This window comes from Thunnus albacares, chromosome 13 (assembly GCF_914725855.1).
Source record: "Thunnus albacares chromosome 13, fThuAlb1.1, whole genome shotgun sequence".
NCBI classification, from domain to species: domain Eukaryota; kingdom Metazoa; phylum Chordata; class Actinopteri; order Scombriformes; family Scombridae; genus Thunnus; species Thunnus albacares.
Window position 1 is genome coordinate 7,279,342 of NC_058118.1, and position 20,478 is coordinate 7,299,819.

The 20,478-nt window shown below is 40.9% G+C and overlaps 2 protein-coding genes and 2 non-coding genes across 8 annotated transcripts in view; all 4 read right to left on the bottom strand.

Annotated features, from left to right (window-relative positions):
• The window catches only part of LOC122995765 (histone-lysine N-methyltransferase 2B-like), a 398,376-nt gene extending 393,095 nt beyond the window's left edge, over window positions 1-5,281 (bottom strand). Inside the window, exons 1-2 of the mRNA XM_044371130.1 lie at window positions 5,233-5,281; window positions 2,256-5,135 (exon numbers count right to left, since the gene is read on the bottom strand). Coding sequence (XP_044227065.1) covers window positions 4,024-5,135; window positions 5,233-5,281 — 1,161 coding nt within the window. The 3' untranslated portion in view covers window positions 2,256-4,023. The remainder of the gene's footprint in view (window positions 1-2,255; window positions 5,136-5,232) is intronic.
• A 5,378-nt stretch (window positions 5,282-10,659) lies between these two features.
• The window catches only part of abr (ABR activator of RhoGEF and GTPase), a 131,476-nt gene continuing 121,657 nt past the window's right edge, over window positions 10,660-20,478 (bottom strand). For all 5 annotated transcript variants that reach the window (XM_044370667.1, XM_044370668.1, XM_044370669.1 and 2 more), the window contains 7 exons: window positions 15,659-15,718; window positions 15,166-15,275; window positions 14,899-15,038; window positions 13,946-14,080; window positions 13,661-13,766; window positions 13,337-13,490; window positions 10,660-12,333 (listed from right to left, as the gene is read on the bottom strand). In XM_044370667.1, the coding sequence (XP_044226602.1) occupies window positions 12,244-12,333; window positions 13,337-13,490; window positions 13,661-13,766; window positions 13,946-14,080; window positions 14,899-15,038; window positions 15,166-15,275; window positions 15,659-15,718 (795 nt within the window). In that variant the 3' untranslated portion in view covers window positions 10,660-12,243. The remainder of the gene's footprint in view (window positions 12,334-13,336; window positions 13,491-13,660; window positions 13,767-13,945; window positions 14,081-14,898; window positions 15,039-15,165; window positions 15,276-15,658; window positions 15,719-20,478) is intronic.
• Window positions 16,309-16,381, bottom strand: trnav-aac. Its single transcript has one exon. It is a non-coding gene; the product is annotated as a tRNA-Val (tRNA).
• On the bottom strand, window positions 19,410-19,482 carry trnav-aac. Its single transcript has one exon. It is a non-coding gene; the product is annotated as a tRNA-Val (tRNA).

The following is a 20,478-nucleotide window of genomic DNA, read 5'->3' on the forward strand; positions in this document are numbered from 1 at the left end:
TGTATCGTGATGTGTGTCATACAGATTTCACACAGAGTTCAGAGTTACAGGTTTCCACCAGGAGAGGCAGCTGGACTGCAGTCCTAGGCTTTACCTCAGGAAAACCAACAGATCCTTCACAGAGCTGCATAAATTTGGGGCAGATGGAGTTATAAATTATCAGTAGAACCTAAACAAAATCACATATTTTGTCCACGGCATTATGCCATGGGATTTTTTTTTTATTTACAAGTAGTTAAAAGTAGTTACAGTATTGGTAACATGTCAATCTTTAGCGGGACATTTGTTTAACAACTTTGACAAACAGCTCAGGCTATTAATTATCTACAAAAACAAGCAAACAACACATATCAGCTTATTAATATCAGAAATACTGAAAAGGTTTTCACTTCAGAGAGCATTACTGCTATAATTGTTTAACTTTTGGAGGACACTTTTATCCAAGGTGCTAAAAACATGACTTCATTTTGAATGTATGTACCTCAGAATACAAGATGTGAATTTATTTAACAAAACAAAGTACAGCACATCTTGTAGTAAACCATTAAACCACACAGAGGTGGTCAAATATCAGTTTGGTGTTTACTGGTGAATAATGTAGCCATTTTAAGTGGCAGGTACCACAACAAAAAATCTGATTAACACCTGATGGGTGTTCAGATGTTTAATATTAACTGTCAAAAATATGTAAATACATATTTTATGTTTGAACATAAGTGTTGGAGTGTTCATTTATAGTCATTTTAAAACATGTAATCAAATATTTGCCAGTTGACTAATGGAGAAAAAGAGAATGTGTCTATTGTTTATTGTAGATGAAAGCTTCTCTGGGCTGATCAGCAATGATGCACCAAGAGATTCATATATCTATTGTTCTCTGTGACACTTATCATAACATCTCAGTAAAGCTGCTGGTTGAAACAGACTCCAACAAATATTATGACACCTGCAGCTGATTCAGTATTTAAGAAGCTTTATGTAACTTTAACATCACTGAGAGTAAAGAACCTCACAGAACACAGTATCATTTCACATGTGATGATTTTATTGAATTCAACAACAAACCAGTCAAACTGTAAAACATTGTGACACATATGAACAATAGGAATGAATGTATGATCTATTATCACTAATAAACACTTAAATTATGTGTGGTGATATGGATAAGTTTAAATATGACCATATTTTTGAATATTATAAAGAAATATTTAGAAAGTTTGTCTTAATGTGTTGCATTGTATTACAGTAATATGCTGTATTTAATGTGACAAAGCCAAGTGTGTGTTAGGAGCTTCCTAGACCCATCAGCACAGAAGAAGCAGATGGTGACAGCTTCCTCTGTGCAGGTGGAATCGGGATGGTCCTCCTCATCCTCTTGGCTGATGAGGAGGCAGCTGGAGGCAGCTGAGGGGAGAGGGAGGAGGAAGTAGGGTGGGAGAGGAGAGAGGAGGGGGGGGGTGTTGTTTGGGAAGCAGGGTGCTGGGACTGGTTCAGAGGTCTGCTGTGGTTCTGGGTCTTCATGGGATGATTGGTTGGTTAACATCTGCTCTCAGCTGCTTGTAGGTCTGGACATTTGAGTCTAATAATATTATAATGAATATCATCAGCATTTATAAAATTAACTTTATTTATCATCACTTTATGTCACTGTTGCTGCCTCTCTAGTTTTAGTGAGGGGATTACTTACTACTACTCTCTAGTTTGTCCAGTGGTCATCAGGGGGAAGTGCTCCAGCCTCCACAGCTCCACCTGTCACGACAAAAAACATCATCTATGGTGAACACTTGATACAGCAACATGTTAGAGCCATCTGCTCTGTCAGAGGTGCAATCCAGTGATTAAGACAAGCCTCCGGAGTACGAAGAATGAAGAACAGAGTATGAAAAACTGCCACATAAATATTTTTAACATACAAGATACCACTCACCAATTTGTTGACTTGATGATTTTTACTAAAAATCATGAAAGTGCAACAGAGTGAGTAAAATAATAATAAAAATAATAATCTTTGGTTTGGTTTATTGGTTATTGCCTTAAGACTTTTGTTAACATTGTTAAGCTTTAACTCACCTTCGTCTGGTGTGACCATCCACAGCTGGAGAAAAACATCTATGTGTGTGTGAGGAGCTTCCAAGACCCACCAGCACAGAAGAAGCAAATAGTGACAACTTCCTCTGTGCAGGTTGGGATGGGACGGTCCTCCTCATCCTCTTGACTGTTGAACTCTTCTTCTTCTGAAAAAAAAATCAAAATACAAGAGTGAGTAAGATAAATAATCCCTGACTTTATAAATAAGTGATATTAAGACTTGCATGACAGTTTTTTTGTCTTGTTAAGTATTAACTTACAGCTGGTATAATCATCTACAACTAGAGAAAAGTACAACAGTACAACAGATTAAGTGATTAAATAATCCTTGAACTGTTAAATAAGTCAAATTAAAACGTGCAGAACATGTTTGTTAATGTTGTCATTAAGTTTGAACTTAGCTTCTTCTGGTGTGACCATCCACAGCTGGAGAAAAACATCTGTGTGTGTGTGAGGAGCTTCCCAAACCCACCAGCACAGAAGAAGCAAATAGTGACAACTTCCTCTGTGCAGGTCAGGTTGGGACGGTCCTCCTCATCCTCTCGACTGTTGAACTCACTGGGTCTTCTGAAAAAAAGAATCAAAATACAAGAGTGAGTAAGATAAATAATCACTATCACTATTATTTACACAGCCACCTATACCTTACAAAACACATCAAACTGCAGCAGAGTGAGTGAAAGAAATAATCTTTGGATTATCATTAAGTGATATTAAAACTTGCAGGAATTTTAATGTTGTTATTATTGTCATTAATTATTAACTTACCTCTGGTGTAGACACCTAAAGCTCAGTATGAAAAAAACAGAGTAAGAAAAGTAATAAATGATCTTTGAATTATTAAATAAGTGACATGAAACAGCCATATTGTAATTGTTTACAGAGCCTACAGTAGTTAACATTCTTTGCAAGTCGGATGTTCATACTTAACTTTTCTTCCACATTATATCCTGGACAACAGCTCGTGTGCTAAAGCGTTCCTCCATTAATTACAGGGTAGTTTTCTTCAGTCCCTGGCTCCCTCTATCTGCATCAAACCAGTAAACCCCAGGCTAACATAGCCAGACTAGATGGGATACTGTAAGTAATCCCTCCAGTGGGTCTGCCACAGGGTCTGGTCCTGGTTAGAGGTGCTTAGAATTCCTTCACAGGGAGGCGTTGAAGTATTTCATGACTGAGATACCTCAGATGTAGCTCATATCCATTCAACATGAAGGAGCTTGAAAGTGTTTCCCTGCAGGACCAGATGAATAGTTAAGTGTGGGCAGCTGTGGCTCAGGAGTTTGAGTGGTCTTCAACTAATTGCAGAGTTGATGGTTTGATGTCTACATGTGGATGTGTCCTTGAGCAAGACACTGAACCAGATGGTTATGTCAGTGTCTTGCATGGTCACTCGCTGCCATCAGTGTGTGTATGCATTTAAGTGTCCTATTAATTATTATTAAAGGAAATTATTATTCAAAAGGAAAATTGTATCAATGGATTAAAAAAAGTCCTGGTGCAAGATGGTGTTTCCAGCCCCGCCAGACGCAAAGGCCAGTCCTCAAGGTTAAAGAGGGACAATCCAGCTACCAGTTATGTACACAAAGACCCCGGTGCAAGACGCTACTCAGGGCCTCACCAGCCCCGCAAGACGCAAAGGCCAGTCCTCAATGTTAAAGAGGGACAATCCAGCTACCAGTTATGTACAAAAAGACCCCAGTGCAAGACGCTACTCAGGGCTTCATCAGCCCCGCAAGACACAAAGGCCAGTCCTCAATGTTAAAGAGGGACAATCCAGTGACCAGTTATATACAAAAAGACCCCGGTGCAAGAAGCTACTCAGGGCTTCATCAGCCCCGTCAGACGCAAAGGCTGGGCATCAGCAGCTCTGCCAGATGCAAAGTATTTACAGTTTTCTGAACCTGCTTCCTGCAGTGTACAAGGCTGGCAGTCCTAGTCTGAGTCGCTGTCATAAGCCCACAACGGGATCCCAAAATGACACTCCCTGAATGGCCTGTTTGTAGATGCGGAGATGCCGCTTGAAGTTGAGGGCTCTGCGTATCCGTAGCTCTCGTCCCTGCTGCTGATTGGAGAGGAGCTGAGGTCTGACGTTGGGGGAGCTGAGTTGTCAGTTCTTTCCTCACAGTCCCTCTTCAGGCGCTTAGCAGTCACCTCCTCCGAGTCACTGTCTCCCCTGCTCTTCTTCGTGTACAAGCTGAGGCCGGAGAATAAAAGTAGTGAGTCCCCGTAGCTCTCGTCCCAGCTGCTGTTTGTAGAAGAGCTGTGGTCTGAAGTTGAGGGAGCTGAGTTGTCCGTTCTCTCCTCACAGTTCCACCTTGGCCGCTTAGCAGTCACCCTCTCCCAGTGGCTGTCTTCCCTGCTCCTCTTCATGGACGAGCTGAGGCTGGGGGTTGAAGGAGTAGACTCTTCAGGCCGTTGGGATGCTGAAGCTCCTCGGGGCTTGCGGTGCCGAACAGGTACCGGTGGACGCCTGGCAGTCAGCTGCTGAGGAACAACAACAGGAGCAGCAACAGGAACAGGAGGACCAGCAGGAACAGGAGGACCAGCAGGAACAGGAGGACCAGCAGGAACAGGAGGACCAGCAGGAACAGGAGGACCAGCAGGAACAGGAGAACCAGCAGGAACAGGAGGACCAGCAGGAACAGGAGGACAAGCTTCTCTCCAACGCTGCCAAATGTTCTCTGGTGAGAGCTGCTGGACGAGAGGAGAGCGACATCTGATGTGGTCGTCTTCTAATTCCTCTTCATCTTCGGACAGACTGTCATATCCAGTATCCTCGCTTGACGAGTCAGACCAGCCCTCACTGTCTTCGGTGTCTTCATCCTCCTCTTCGTCACTCTCTTCATCAGAAGAGAACGGAGGAACGTCCTCACCTCCACCTGTACGTACAATACTTACCGCAACCTCACCCTCCTCCTTCTTGTCAGAAGAGATGCAGATGGGGAGATTGTTGTCATCATCGTGGTCCAGGATCCTGATGACTTCAGGGACGCCGTCTCCTGCAGGACGCTCAACAAGGTAGTTGACACGCTGAAAGGAGTCACCTGATGGGAAAAGAGACACATCACATGAGAACTTGATTCAAATCTAAAGCTGCATGTTTTCATATTCAAATCAACTCTGAATTGAATTTTATTTAGCTGACGTCTGATGATGAAAAGTCAATTTGTACCACTGACGTGATTATCATTTTATTAAGAGCTGATCACGAATTATCAAATTGTTGTCACATAGGACTCACAGTTAAAATGTTTTTAATTATATAAATCAGGAGACTTTGAGCTCCCTGCGCGCCCTGCGCTTTAACGCACCGGCTCTATCCACTTTTCTTTTTTTGATCTGGATTATTATTGCAGGCTACAAATCCTTTCTTTGGACGAGAATTTATGAAAGGGGAAATTGGATAACGGGGTAAATGAGAAAACAGAGAGGGGGCTGGCTTCTGTTCCAGACACGGATCACAAGAAAAACTGTGATAATGTGATACAAACCGTCAGGACGTGCAGGAGTCGGCGGCATCCTGGACGCAGGACGCGCACACGCAGAACCTTAAAGCTGCACGTTTCTGTCTTCTCCCTCGAAAAATAAAACAACAAACGAACAAACAGATCGCGTTTCAATGTTATGAAAATACCAACGTCAAGTACAAACTATATAATGATTGAACGCAAAGTTCTGATTGTGAACCCAAAAACAGTCAGACATGCTTCACTTTTTCTCCTCCATGTTGATGAATATCTTGAAATTAGTTTAAAATGTGATGAACTTTGAAACGTAAATGATTTTTATTTTTTTTAATTATTCGGCAACAGTTCCGGATTTTTTTTTAGCCAATTAAGCTTCAACAATCAAAACAAGCAGCTCAGATTTACACATTTAGAAGAACCGGACCAGGTCTGTTTACACCTGTACGTCCTGACGTTCTGACGTCTGGAGCTCAGAGTTCCAGCGTCTCCATGGTGCGAGACAAGAACATAATTTTGGCATTTTCCGAAATTTGGCCCAGTCGCCATCTTTTTTCCATAATTTCAATGCTAGTTTTGGACAATTTGATGCATTGAAACCAAAATAACAGTGTTTCAAATCACTACACTAATTGTTTACACATTCCACACCTGTCCCGGGATATTTCATTCGTTCTATCTAATAAATAATAATTTTACACGGAGAAATCGTCGAATAACTGTCTGTTTTCACCAAATCTGTGTTTTTTCAATAGGCCCAATTACATGCTATGAACTGTCCACCTTTAAACTCTAAAAGTGACATTATTTTTACTCTAAGATTGGTTTCAAAGCTTTCTTGGAGATAAATAATGAATAAATCATAAGTAAAATATAAATTTTAAATTCGTCTTACCTGCCGGGTCACGGTCCATCTCATGGGCGACTCCAGTCAGCAGGTGGTCACCAGTGGAGAGGGGTCTTCCGAGGGCCATTTCCAACTTGTTCAGTTGTCCACAAGAGTTCAGAAGTCCAAGTAGTTGTTCAGAGATCCAAGTAGTTTTGTTTTCCAACAAGATCCGCTTTAGAGTTGAAGAGTTTTCCAAGAGTTCACTTTCCAGTATCCAAGCTTTGCAATAGGTCCACTCGGGTCCAAGTTCAGGTGCAAAGTGAGGAATCAAGGTTCTGTAGGCATCACGTAACCTCGGTTTGCTCATCGATGACGCACGCGCATGCGTGTGAGAGAGTTTTTAAATCAAATTTTACAATAACATTTATTTATACTAGTTTGTTCAATTATATGTACGATTTGTTTTTCTTTCATTTCAGCAGCTTTGCAGTAATGTGCAAATCATTTGTGGTATTTCGTCCTTACATTCAGAGTTATTACTGACATTTAACTCTAATACAACCTGACTCAGCAAATATTGTACTAATGATTATGACAATACAACGAATTTGAAAACAAAAGAGAGAGAAAGAGAGCAAAGATATTGATGTGCAGCTCTCAGAAATGTCTCCTGCAGCAGCTGATGGTCTGATGATAAAAACACACAACAGGATGCAGAAAACAATTACAAGTTAAAACGGAAACAAACAGTTTTATTGCATTAAGTTGTAATTCATATGTGCAGTTTTTTTAGAAGACATAAATGTCTGCTGTCAGTAAATGGACTAGTTAGTTAGAGTTAGAGTATGTAGTTTGATGTCTAAAAAGACAAGTTTGGGGCAAATCTCTGTGACAAAGAGTTAAAAATGCAAACTAACATTCCCATTTACCAGCAGTAATAACAACAAACCAGATGAATATTAAACAGACTTTGTGATCATGCCATGTTTTTGATTAGGGCCCAAGCACGAAAACGCCAGGGGCCCAACGGTGTGCAAAGTAACTAGTAACTGTAGCGGTCAGATAAATGTAGAACAATAGTACTATTTAACAGCAGACATTTTGACTTGTCATAGCAGGAAAAGCACAGGTGTTACTTATAACATTAACGATGGCTCCGTACCATTTAGGTGCTCCAGTATGCTAAACCAGTTAGCCAAATAGGAGGCCTGAAACCTCCACATGTAATTGGAATGCAGCCATGATTAATGTTATTAATTACACCTGTACTTCTCCTGGTATGACATTTTAAAATGCCATGAAAAAGATCCATATTGCCCTCAGAAATGTGATGGCAGCCAGGTCATTCTTTCAGAAATAGTTCATCTTACTCACATTTTAAGCTCATTCAAAGTCTTGAACTGTGTAATTTGCCCACAAAACAGTTTCTATTTTCTAACAGCACCACATAAAGTTGATTCATCAACAACAAAGAACATTCAAAAATGCTGTTTTATTAAATTCAAGTCTCTGTGTTGTGTGTTTTAACCAGATGATCAGGTGATGTGTATGAGGGCACGACGTGTCCCTAAAACCCTGATTCTCAGCCCACGATAAACAACCACATGAAAAGAATATGTTATAGTTAAAGAATGAACAATTAAATGACATTGGCTCATATTTTATAAGTATAAATTAAAAATTAATTAAAATGTACTAAAAAAATAATTACACTCAAAAATTAAATTATATTTAGCAATGACTGCTTTGTATTCTTCCACTTATGGTGGTGGCTTAACCATTATCATTTTGTGGTTTGATAAAGTCAGTGAGAGGATCATTTGAGTCATAGCTGAAAATGGCGCTTTATCAGTCAAACCCCTGAAAGTCAAATATCTAAAACAAAGCAAATGTAGAAAATACATGCAAGCCCAGTTGGCTTCCATGGATTGAAAACATTTTTTGAAATAATGTTGCTAATTAAGCTTGTTTATCTACATTAAATATCTAACTGGGAAAGTCACACAAGTTCTAAAATTGGCCATAATATGTATATACATGTACATGTAAAACATAATAAAACTGCAGCTGCTAACGAGCTAATGTTCGCTTTCTAATAGTCTCTGTGTCCAATAGGGCTGCCAACAATGTTAAACAATAATTTAATCTGCACTTCATTTAGTTAACCCAAAAGTAAATCTGATAAACCATACAAGCAGGGTAAAAGATAGGGTAAATGTCTCTGTAGGTGGTGGATGGCTCTTGTTGCCTCTATGGGGTTGCCTTTGCATCTTTGCAGGGGCCGCACATAGCCTGACTGATTGAACCGACTAGTTGAGCAAACTTAAACTTGATATTTCAAGTACACTCAACTTTTTAGAACATTTTAGTTAAAATGAGCTGAGGTCCCAGGGCTGATACTGTATGAATAAAACTTCTAAGTAATGGTCTTAAGATTGATCCTAAAATTTGAGTCAGAAAATCCCTTGTAAAAAGTGGGCTGTAGGTGGATTTGCAATAAGAAACCAAAGTAATTTCCAGCAAAGTTTAAGTGTGATTCTTCAGCGCTGACTGCAGTGACTCTTAAAGTAAAGACTACAATCATGTCTACCCACAGTGCCCTCCCTCCAGCACTGAATCAGCCAGAGGGGACACGTCAGAGCTGAATCACATCAATCATCACAGTTTCATGTACAACTTGTTGTGATTAAGACTACCCATCATTAATTGTATCCAAGATTATATATACTTCAATATATTGTTGCATATTAGAGAAAAGTTTACTATATATTTCCCTTACAGTTATGTTGACAATATCAATTGATACTATATATCCTATAATATATGCTATTTGGGATATTATTCATAAAAATCTTAAATGAGTTCAATAAGGATATACAGTACAGATGATTTTAACTGATACGTCTGTGGACGTCCTGTAAAATGTATTTTTAATTGTAACAGACCAGAGGCATCCATGTCCATGTTATCGTCCATCCATGTAGATTTCACACACATCTAAGACATGAAGAACATCATTGGCTGCAGGGCTTCTTGTAACTGATCCGTTACAATCTTATCACGAGATTTACATGAAGACCCTCAGTCATGCTGCAGGGCAAATTAGATCCAAAGTTTGGACCTCATCGGTACACTGAGCCTCAGTGTTGTTGCTCACGTTTGCAGGACTGAAAGGAGTTTTTGTGGATGATATAAGGTGAAAATGTTCTTCAGACTCTTACACCCAGAGGTCTGAATCAAGAATATGAGATTAAACATTTTCTCTGAAGTATAAAAAATGTTGGTGGCTTCTTGATGGCTTTATATGTTTACATTTCTAGTTTCTGACATACATATTTGATATTGTTAAAATTTGTAAATCTAAGAGGTGCCACTTTGTCAATTTTAAATGTCATTTGATCTAGTTCATATTACATAAAATATACATTTCTGTACAAATATTTGTACAGAAAGATCCCCTTTCTGTACAAGAATTTGAGGTTCCTTTTTTCTAGCTTACTATGTCTTTCTGAACATATGTGATATTGTGATATATGTGATGATGAATGTGATGAAATGTTTATATATAAGATGTATCTTTTGATATTTGTGATATTTTTGATCTATTGATTTTGAAGTATGGCCTTGGTATTCCTGCTCTTTTCTATGTACTTTATTAAATGATTAGATGATTATCACCCTGGGCAGGTTGGATGTCCACATTCTGACCTAAACAAGATCAGAGTAGGATCGAAGTGTTCAGATTAAATTTTGTGGCTTGGAGTAAATGTGCAGGCGTTACCTATTTTCATTGACACTGCTTTCTATTAGCCTTACACCTACATGATGTGCATATAATTACTCTCCTTCAACTCATACGGTACAAATGTGCACATATGATGAAGCAGTCTTCAGCAGATCTAAATATATCAACATATTTGAAGATTAACAGCAAATCTAATCAGTCATGTGAGTTAAATCTTTCACTGGAGGTCACTTTCAACAGTTTGTAAAATTGACCACCAGGTGGTGCAATATGCAAAGATCTGAAATTACAGATCCAAATGTGGTTCAATCTTTCAGGAAGAACTACACTACCAACATTTCTGATCATGTGGTGAATTATTTAAGTATATTACATGGAATAAATACAGAGAGAAGTCATTATTCTGATATATATGTGCAAGTTGGCTGAAAACAATCCACTATAAATACACATGACCATACAGTGCAGTTTTACATTCAGAGGACAGTTTTATTTATATTAAAGATCTTAAATCACAGACGGACACAAAGTCAGAGTGTTTTGGTAACTTTTATTTTACTAAAAAAAAGGGGGAAAAAGTTCACATTGACATTTAGCCTCAATATTACAGTATATTGAAATTCTTCTCAAATGAAGTAAAATACAACATTTTTTATTTTATTTTAATCTTATATTAAAAATATCAAATAGTACTGATCTAGCAGTGCTTACAGTATTTAAGATATGTCGCAGGCTTGATAGCAGAAAGGTTGGCTTTGTACAGAGCAGAGATGGGCTGTTGTTGGTCTTAGCGAGGGCCTACAGTAGCAGAGACCACCTACCTTTGTGTTACCCGGCCTGGTTTGATTGACAAGCTGAACATGCAATGAGGGCAACTACACAAATCATCCTATAGATTATACCGGTGCAGTAAGACACTTGGAACAGGCTTGCAATGCAACAACAAGAAAAAAAAAGCTAAATGTTCCATTCATTGTGTTTTTTTTCCCCAACAACCCTCATGTCACAGAGTGCCCCTTCTCCTCTACAAAGTGATCTGAAATTCATTGGCAGACTTTCTGATGATCTTTTCAGTACAGCTTACCAACCATGGACATGGTGAATGAGAAAATCAGACTAAAAATAACATCACTACCTGAATAAACTTCAAAAAACACACTCCTTAGAGCATTTCTCTAGTTGCACAGAACTGTACAGGCACACATATTATATATATTTAAAATAAATAGGGCTAATTTGGCCAAGACTCACTGGGGAGGGCAGTTCTCTCGTTTGTCAGCATAGAGAGACGCGTCGCCAGTCATTTATTAGGACGGCTTCCCACCCACTTCTAAACCTCACAAGTTCTCATAGTCCCTTAAACACAAACACACGCACTCACTCACTCACTCACGTATGTACATCCACGTTGTCTCTCACACACCCGGCCTCCTCCACCACATGCACAAAGCCAGAAAGACAAGAAAAAGGAAATGAAACAGCTGTTGAACATAGTTATAAAACACGTAAATGCCATTTTTTTCTGGAATGCCTCTGATCAGGAAAAAAAAAAAAAAAGTGTCACGCTGGAGGTTGCGAGTCGACCGGTTTTCTGAGATCATGAAACCAGTGTCTGGAAAAGGCTCCCTAGATGACGCCAACACACACATCCCTGTGTATGATCCTGTGTTGAAGGACCGTGGCCTCCAGAACCCCCTCACTACCACCGCCACCTGACCTTTCCCACTGCGGTCCGAGAATGCCTTGTCATCATGTCGGTGGGAGGCGGGGAGGGGAGGGGAGGGGGGGGTGGGGGCTCTGCTCTCCTCACATTACAAACATGACATGACACGTGACTACTAGACAACCAGGAAATCTCCTTCACCACCTCCCTACGTACTCGGCTTCATCTCTTTTCAGGACAGGGGGGGGGGGAGAAGAAGGTTGATTAAGGGCTGTTTTGGAGTAGACGGGAAGGATGTGGGTGGGGGAGTGGGGGCTGTACAGTCGAGACGAGCCGCCCGCTGGGAGTAGAGGCGAGGCGGGAGGACCGAGCGGCGGGGACCGAAAGGTTCGTATGGAGTCTCTCACTCTCTCTCGTCTCCAGAAGTCGCCCTGAGGGAGGTGGGTGGGGATTAGACGTCAGTGGAGAAGTAGAGCGTGTTGCGCTTCAGTTCGGCAAAGGAGATGGGAGGATGCTGCAGGTAGTAGAGCAGCACCTGGACCTAAGAGGAGACAGAAAGAGATGAAACTTTACAGTCATCTTATCCACATCTGAAATGAACCCACATTATCCTGGTTGTCTGTCTGCTCCTACCTCAATGTGACTAATACAGTTTAAATAAGTTTTCCATGATTAACCGATTTAATATGTAGGAAAGGTTCTGGCAGTCTGCAAACATTTTGAAATTTTGTAAAGTCTAGACAATCTACTTTATGAAAACAGGTGAATCAGTCTAATGTTTCCCCTTCAGTCCACTCCATAAATTTCCCTTAATCTCCCTTTTAATCAGTTTCATCAGACGAGCACATGTCTGGAAAATTGAGTTTTTGATTTACTGTTTGTTTAATGCTGCAAGAGGCTCACCAGATAAATGAGTTTCTAGCTTGTAACTGAATTTAAAATATGTATTTTACTACTCAGAAAAAGTGTATTTTGTGAGTCAGTGAGCTTAAAAGCATGTAGGAACGACTGCTACCCTCTCTTCAGTTTTGCTAGATGGGTTCTTTTATTAGAAAGAGGTCTCATGTCTCAGTATGAGATTATTGTATATTCAGGATATGCAGGCGGAAGTATCTTTCAAGGGTGTTTGACGTTGTGTATACTTATGCAATAAACATTTAGAATTTAAATATGCCCCAATACAAACACTCAGCTTCACTGTTAGACAGACGGGGCCTGCTACATGTGCACGCTGCCCCAGTTATGATGATTTACTCTGGATGTTGTTCTTTTTTCTGCCAAGAAAAGACATTTGTGCACAGGAAACTCATCTCTCAGTAGGGATGAATGGATGTCCTGGAGCCTAAATACAGCTGGGGGAATAGACCGCAGTGACACGGGTCACTTAGCGTCGTGGGAGTAAAATTCATCTGGAAAAACATGTGCGCAGACCGAGGAAATATGCATGTACGCACCAGTCTGTCACTCACTGCATGCGCTCAGTTTCCCTCTATCAACGACAGTATATTCACATACATACGCGACCGTGAAGTGTGTGTAGGTACCTGTGCCATGACGTCGTGTGACCAGATGTCAGAGGCGGAGGTGATGTGCTGTCCCTTCGTGCTCTCTGACTCTGAGGGCCTGAGAAGAGTGGGGCCAAACACAGTGGCCAGGTTATGGAGGGACATCTTGTTGATGGGCTCCTTCTCAGCCACCCTGCAGGAACACACGCCGACAGGTAGGACGGGGTTAAAAGTGACAGTGATGGTCGTTACAAATGTCGACAGAAACTGCATGGTGGACAATGTGTACAGCAGATGACTGTGGTTGTACTGGGAAGCTTTTGAGCTGATTTTTCCATGGCTAGTGTGTGAGTGTATGTGTACCGTTTGAGGTGCTCCAGCAGAGTGAGGAAGGTCATGAGGTTGGGGTCAGGCAGGGAGCGCAGGAGGTGCATCATGCAGTTCTCCTTGGCAGCCGGGTCTGAGAGAGCTGCGGAGGAGAGGACAAAGATGTCAGATCCAATTATGGAAAGACAGCGTTTAAACTTCAGCCCTCATCTGATCCAGCTGGGCAACTTTAACTCTCTTGTAAACCTCTATAATGGCTCACTGATGACAAACACTTCCTGGGCTAATGTGGAAGTTTGGGAGTGGGGTAAAAGGTCATACCTATGCCCTCCATGAAGGCCGGGTAGAGGCGGTCGGTGAGCAGAGGCTCCGGCAGCTCCCTGAAGTACAGCTTGAGCGTTCCTGCGATGGCGTTGATGTCCATGTCGCTCAGCATCACCAGGATATCTTTGGTATCTACAGGCCAGACACACACATTATAAACAGAACACATTATTACAGGCTCACAATAACTCAGCTGCTCTCTCCTCTCCCTCGTCTCCAGGAATGATATAATCTCTAAATAACCCCACGTCCAGACAGAGACAGATGCAGACAAGAGAATGAAAGGTGATAGCAGCCTCTGCTCAGTCCGCTCTTAGTGATGTAAAAGCAGTTGTGACTGACACTAAGAGGCTCTTATGCAACATTTTTCTATGATCATTTTAACTCGTGTAAAGTGTCTTCAAGTACCCTGAAAAGTGCTCTATAAATAAAATGTATTATCATTATAAAAATGTATTATAACACTTGAACACTTGACAGCTGCTGCTCCTCATCTCTGTCCCCTGGCCTCCCTGACTGCCAATTCTCACAAATCTCTTCGCTAAACAACTGTGAGCAAAGGCCTCGGTTACTATGACATCAGAAAGTCTTTTTCCAAAACATACACATACAGCCTCTGTGCACACATTACATTTACAGGATATTATTGAGGACAAAGTAGCTAAATGCTTGATGACTGATCATATTTAAATTAGTGAATCCTGTGGGGGAAATATCACGCAACTACGCATCAACTCAAAATTTAAGACCTTCAAGATATGAAAATCTATTTAAGACTTTTGAGGAAAGGATCGATTATTCAAACTATCATCTTAGAGGGAAATTACTTTATTTACTGTAATCTACTGGTACTACATAGTACTGACAAAAAAAAAACCTGTTAAATTTGATCTCCAGACAAGATGATGGGAGGGAAAGATAACACAGAGAGACAGTGAGTGGAGTCTTACTGGTGTCGAATGCTAATTTGAGGGCCTGGATGTCCGTGGCAACCCCTGAGATCCTGTAGATTCCCACCTCGTCGATCCCCCTCTTCTCCACTTCCTCAATGCACTGGCGGACGATGTAAGGCACCTTGGAGCGCTCGCGCCTGTGGACGTTTAACAGTCGTGTTAATTCTCTGATGATGTGAGTGAAGTTATACAGATTTTCTACTGTTGACATGTAAACAATTCAGCTTTAAAAAGGTAACAGCCCCATATTTGGAACATACTTACTTTGTCACCACGTTGATTTTGACTCCAAACACCCCGCTCTGTTTTTTGGACGGCGTCCTCTTCAAGCTTAGATCCCGACTTGTAAACTTCATGGAGAATTCCACTTTGATCTGATGACAGACATTTTAACATTTGTTTTTTTTTAAAAATTAGAGCCAAACAGATGTCAATTCTGAATATAGTTTGAATCTCAAAGCTATTAACAGATCTCTTCACATTATCAAGTTCTTTTTAAAAATCTGTGTACATAAAATGTCTGTACTTTTGAGGACATAACACTTAATCAACTAAATATAACAATCTAAACCTAAATCTAGCTTTGACTCTCCTGCAGGGATGTAAGAGGATACAGTGTTGTTAAGACTGCTGAATAAAAACATTGTCCAAACAGAAAAGCTGGCCAACTTTACATCGCTCCTTCCAAACATAACATATGTCACCACAGAGTGTATGTCATAATCTAAAGTTGATTTCAAATTGCTTGTGTCTTTACCCCGTTCATCTCTATGACGTCCATGTGCCAGTTCTTGGACTGCACCGTCTGAGGATCCAGCTGAAAGACACAACAGAGACAGAGATACATTGGATGATAAGATGTTTGACCAAATAAGGTTACGTTACTTAATTCATTCACAGAGTTTCCCAGAGGACGACGTTGCTACATCAAATCATCTGATGATGAGTGTCAGCACAGAAAAGTCCCATTTTTGTAAGATATTGTTATGGGAAAACAATAGAAGAGAGAGTCACTACCTGTACACTCACAAAGAGGAAGTTAAGGGTTTTGATTATGTGATATGACACCACATCAATCGTGGAGAATATTTTTACAACAAAAAAAAGGAAGTCAGCTTTTACCATCTCGGTGTGTGCTCCCAGACATGCTTGTCTACACTTATATACACTAAAATCATGATAATGGGAAACTCTAACTTGCTTCAGAATGTCTTTTTCTGAGCAGTGCTGAACTCCCAAGAGGCCGACAACTGGTGAAGTGAAATGTGATTCGACCCGCTTGTGAGGAAGGAGGAGCAGTAGTGTGACTACATTCAGAGCTTTTTGCACTTTAACTTCCACGTTTTCTGCTCTATTTCTTTTACTTAAAAACAAATACACCATCGCGGCGGAGGAAAGAAAAAGGGCTGTTCCCGCCCGGTTTCGAACCGAGGACCTTTCGCGTGTTAGGCGAACGTGATAACCACTACACTACGGGAACTGGCTGACGGCATCCCCTCCCCCTCTCTGCATACATGTATTGAGAAAGACCTGACCGAGAGATTGTCTGTAGCCATGTAAATGTTCAGACAAGAAAAGCAAAGCTGCTATTGACAAAGTTTAAAGGTGAGAGGAAAGCGACAGAAGTTTAGCTTTGAACTTCTCCACATGTCTAACCTCTGAACCAGATCAAAGTCTAGCTGCTGTTGTTGGGTTTTCGTGCTTTACAGTCACCAAGTCTACTTTGGGAAAGAATGATACCACTTATGTTTCCCACATATGCCCTTGGCAGTCTCTCGGGGGTCCGACAAGGACTCCAGATTTCCTCAGACGCTTGGCCTACTTTACCACACACATTCTCAAAGTCTTCATCAGACGTCCCTTGATGCCCTCTAAGACATGATAGATGGAAACTTGTTTTAAGTCTCCTGGAGTCCCGCTAAGTGAGGCCACAACAGCTAATGTCTTTTTTATAGGCTGTTTCAGTGTCTGCACTTCAGTTATGTTATTACTATCCGGCATAGTGACAAGCTCAATTTATAATAATGAATGTTGGGTGAGCACAAGGGCAGCACGCTTCTCTTATTGTCGGCATTAGGCTGAAACCATTAAAAGTTCTCAGTGAGTGTGTTTCATCACCTCATAAAAAGGCCATTTGGCATCGGTTTCACGCATTCCTATAATCGTTAAAGCCTGTTTTCCTAGCAGGGTGTGGGTTTGAGACGACGGACAGGTAATCACTGCAATCGGGTCTTTACACAGCTACTTCCAAGAAGAGAACCGGGCAAGGATCCAGGACTCACTGCTGACGCCTCACGTAACCCCCTCGAAGTAGACTCACTGAAAAAACAAAAACTGTTCCTCCTGCTGATTTCTTCCCTGTTGCCCTCTGCTAATTTCTAAAAAAAAAAAAACCTGATTAAAAATGAATGCATAGGGTTGGATAAGGGTTGTAAAAACAAAGAGGATCCTTTACAGGCAGCAGTTACACTCAGTGACCCCTCTCGAAACCGTATCCTCAACTGGACTCCTTTTATTAAAAAATACTTAGAGAGGAACTTGGCCCATTTCCCCCCTTTCCTTTCCTGGGAAATGAGTTGGTTTAAAGGGATGACTGCAAACAGCTTGGCTAAGGAGGCTGCACGAAGAAAACTGATTTAGTTCATGCTAAATATTACGTTCAGAATAAAGAGCAAAATGTCAGGAGAAGGGTTGCGTGATAGGAAACAGCTTTGTTGGAAATGAATAGTGACTTATGGAGGGATGTGTCCAGTTGGCTGGTTTAAACAAAGCGGCGGGAGGATTTAAGGTTTTATGCTAAGTGACAGCTCAGCTGGGGAAGCAGCAGGAAGAGGGCAGCAGGTAACAGAGCAGGCCTAGATTTCAATTCAAGACCTATTAAAAGCCAAAATAAAGAAATAAAGCGTGTTATACTTGTCTAAATCTGACAGTGTAACTATCATAGGCTATTATACCAAAGATATAATAATGTTTATAGCAAATAAGATTAAAAATAGACAAGACAGTGCAAAGGATACATTTTAAAGCCTCACTTTTAGCTGATTTTCTATATATTAAGACCTCATCAGACCTTTTAAGGACTCTCAGAAGAGCAGTCGCCTTTCATCTCAGTCCAAAAAGCTGAAAAGTACAATGAGCAGCTTCCTGCATGAAGGAGATTATAAGCACATGAGCATCTACAGTATGTGTGCACATTGATGCACATGTCAAGGAAAAGATAAAAGTCAGAACGTGTCTCGTGTTTTCTTTCTTTTTTTTTTTTTTTTTTTAAAAGACATCCTCAGGCTTATATGGTTCCGATTAGGATCGCATCAGTCTGGTGTCAAAGCTCTCTTTGTACGGCCATGAAAGCTACTGAGAATATATGATTGAGGAGAAGCCAGAGCAGACTGCAGCCTGAAGCAAAAAAACACAGATACTTCAAATGTAGTGGACCATTGCGTACACTGATTTGTACGCATTCCAGTTGGTAGGCGGTACACATTTGAAGCCTTTTCCTTACATAGAATACAATAAGTGTGTGTGTGTGTGTGTGTGTGTGTGTGTGTCAGCATGTTGCTCATTCTGTACAGTAAGTAGCTCATAATGTAGGTCTCTGAGTGTGCACCAGGTTTGGGGATCAGCTGGTTACGCTGCTGCCCATTTACTTTTCTCTGTGTATATGGTCTACTAAACCTGACCCCTGTATGCTCACACACACACACACATCTTCCTCTCATCACTTTTCTGTGTGTTTGAGCATTTGAAATATGTCAGGAGGCATGTGGCTGCCATGTGATATGGCCCTCTTGTGGGCTCAACAGAAGATCGATGGTTGATTTCAGTACGTCTTTCCCGCTCCTGGTTGGAGTTTCTGTCAGTCAACCAGAAGACAGGCAGAAATATCACGACCAGGAGTCTAAACTTCAAAGACGCAGCAGACAGCCGTGAACCAGGAAGTACACACAGCCCGTACTCTGCCCCGACTGATCTACGGGGACAGAACAAAGCAGATAAGATAAATCAGGGTGTTTTGCCACCACATGGTCTTTCTTTTGTATAGACAGTGCAGGAGAACAAGCTGTCAGTTCCCTCCTTCATTATTTGCAACGATGAGAGACTTGGTAGAGAGGGTAAACTTCATTTCCTGACATTTTTAATTTGCCTTTATGAGGATTCATAAGGAGATTTGAGGTGACAGAGCCTTTTGAGTGAAAATTGGTTTAGGTTGTCAGTCCCTTTGAATGCTTTTCAGACAATTTGATTACTAAAAGATTAGATTTGACAATGAGTAAAAATGTGGAAAAAAAGAAACATAAGACATTGCAAAATCTGTTTAAAAAGGCGCAATGCTTTGCTTATTCTGATCAAATAATAAACTGGTGAGTCAGTCACTGATTTAGCCTTTTTATTAACCATTAAACCACTGCATACACCAAGAGCAACACAGTTCACTCAAAACCAACAGAGTTATTGTAAATTCAACTTTTGCTCCTTGATTTATTTGGCTCAAAAGAGACAAAAAGGGCTGTTCCCGCCCGGTTTCGAACCGAGGACCTTTCGCGTGTTAGGCGAACGTGATAACCACTACACTACGGGAACTGGCTGACAGCTTTTCTCCCCCGCTCTGCACAGATAATCCCTGCCCTCCTTCGCTGGTGTGAAGTGACATGTGAGCCGTGCTGCTGCAGCCCGTATGAGACTGACAGCAACAACAGACCGACACAGCGGGATAGTCAGAGGTCTGCCTCCCCCCCCCTCCTTCCACAGCTGTTTACATTTCCTACACAACATTTCCTGCACATGCAGCACTACAGCAGGAGAATAATAGATCCAGGTTCTTCATTTGTCAGAAAAAGAGGAGTGAGAGCTCAGCACATGTATTGCCAAGCGGCCTTGAAAAGACCATACATATCTTACAAGAGCATGTTCGGCCCTGGGCCCTTCAGAGGTGTGATCGATCCACCGGCATACTATACATGAAAGCATTTCTCACTGCTGACGAGCATCACAAGCACAAAACACACACCTGCAATATGTGCAAAACTTTTTTTTGAGAAATGAATACTGAAAATATTTATCTGGGGATTTCTTCAGTCACAATTAGGGAAGATTTACTAGTCTATACATTTAAAATAAAAGTAAAAATCCTGCATCTTCATTTAATTTTTTATATCATATATCAAATGCTTCTCAGAATTCATCTTAGGGTTGCAATTAAGTGTGGGGTTTGGATTCTTGTTTGTTCTGCACACTAGTTTATGCAGCTCTAACTAAGGGCGTTCTGATATGGAACAAGACATTATGCTAAAAAGTCCGTTACTGCAATGATTTGTACAGTCTTTAATAATAAAATCCCTACACACTTAATTAGCCCATTGTTGCTGTGCTGGAGAGCTAATGCATGCTGGTGACAACATTCAAAACACAACTTGATCTTTAGATATGCTAAATTAATGAATTCTATTTAATTTGTCCTTTGTGTTTCATCACATCGCTGTGCTCTGGCTGATTAAATATTCATTCAGCTGCAGAAAGCCTTTTATTACTCCTTTAATTAGAACGTAGCTCAAACTGCATGGTTCTCTGGTTTTAGTG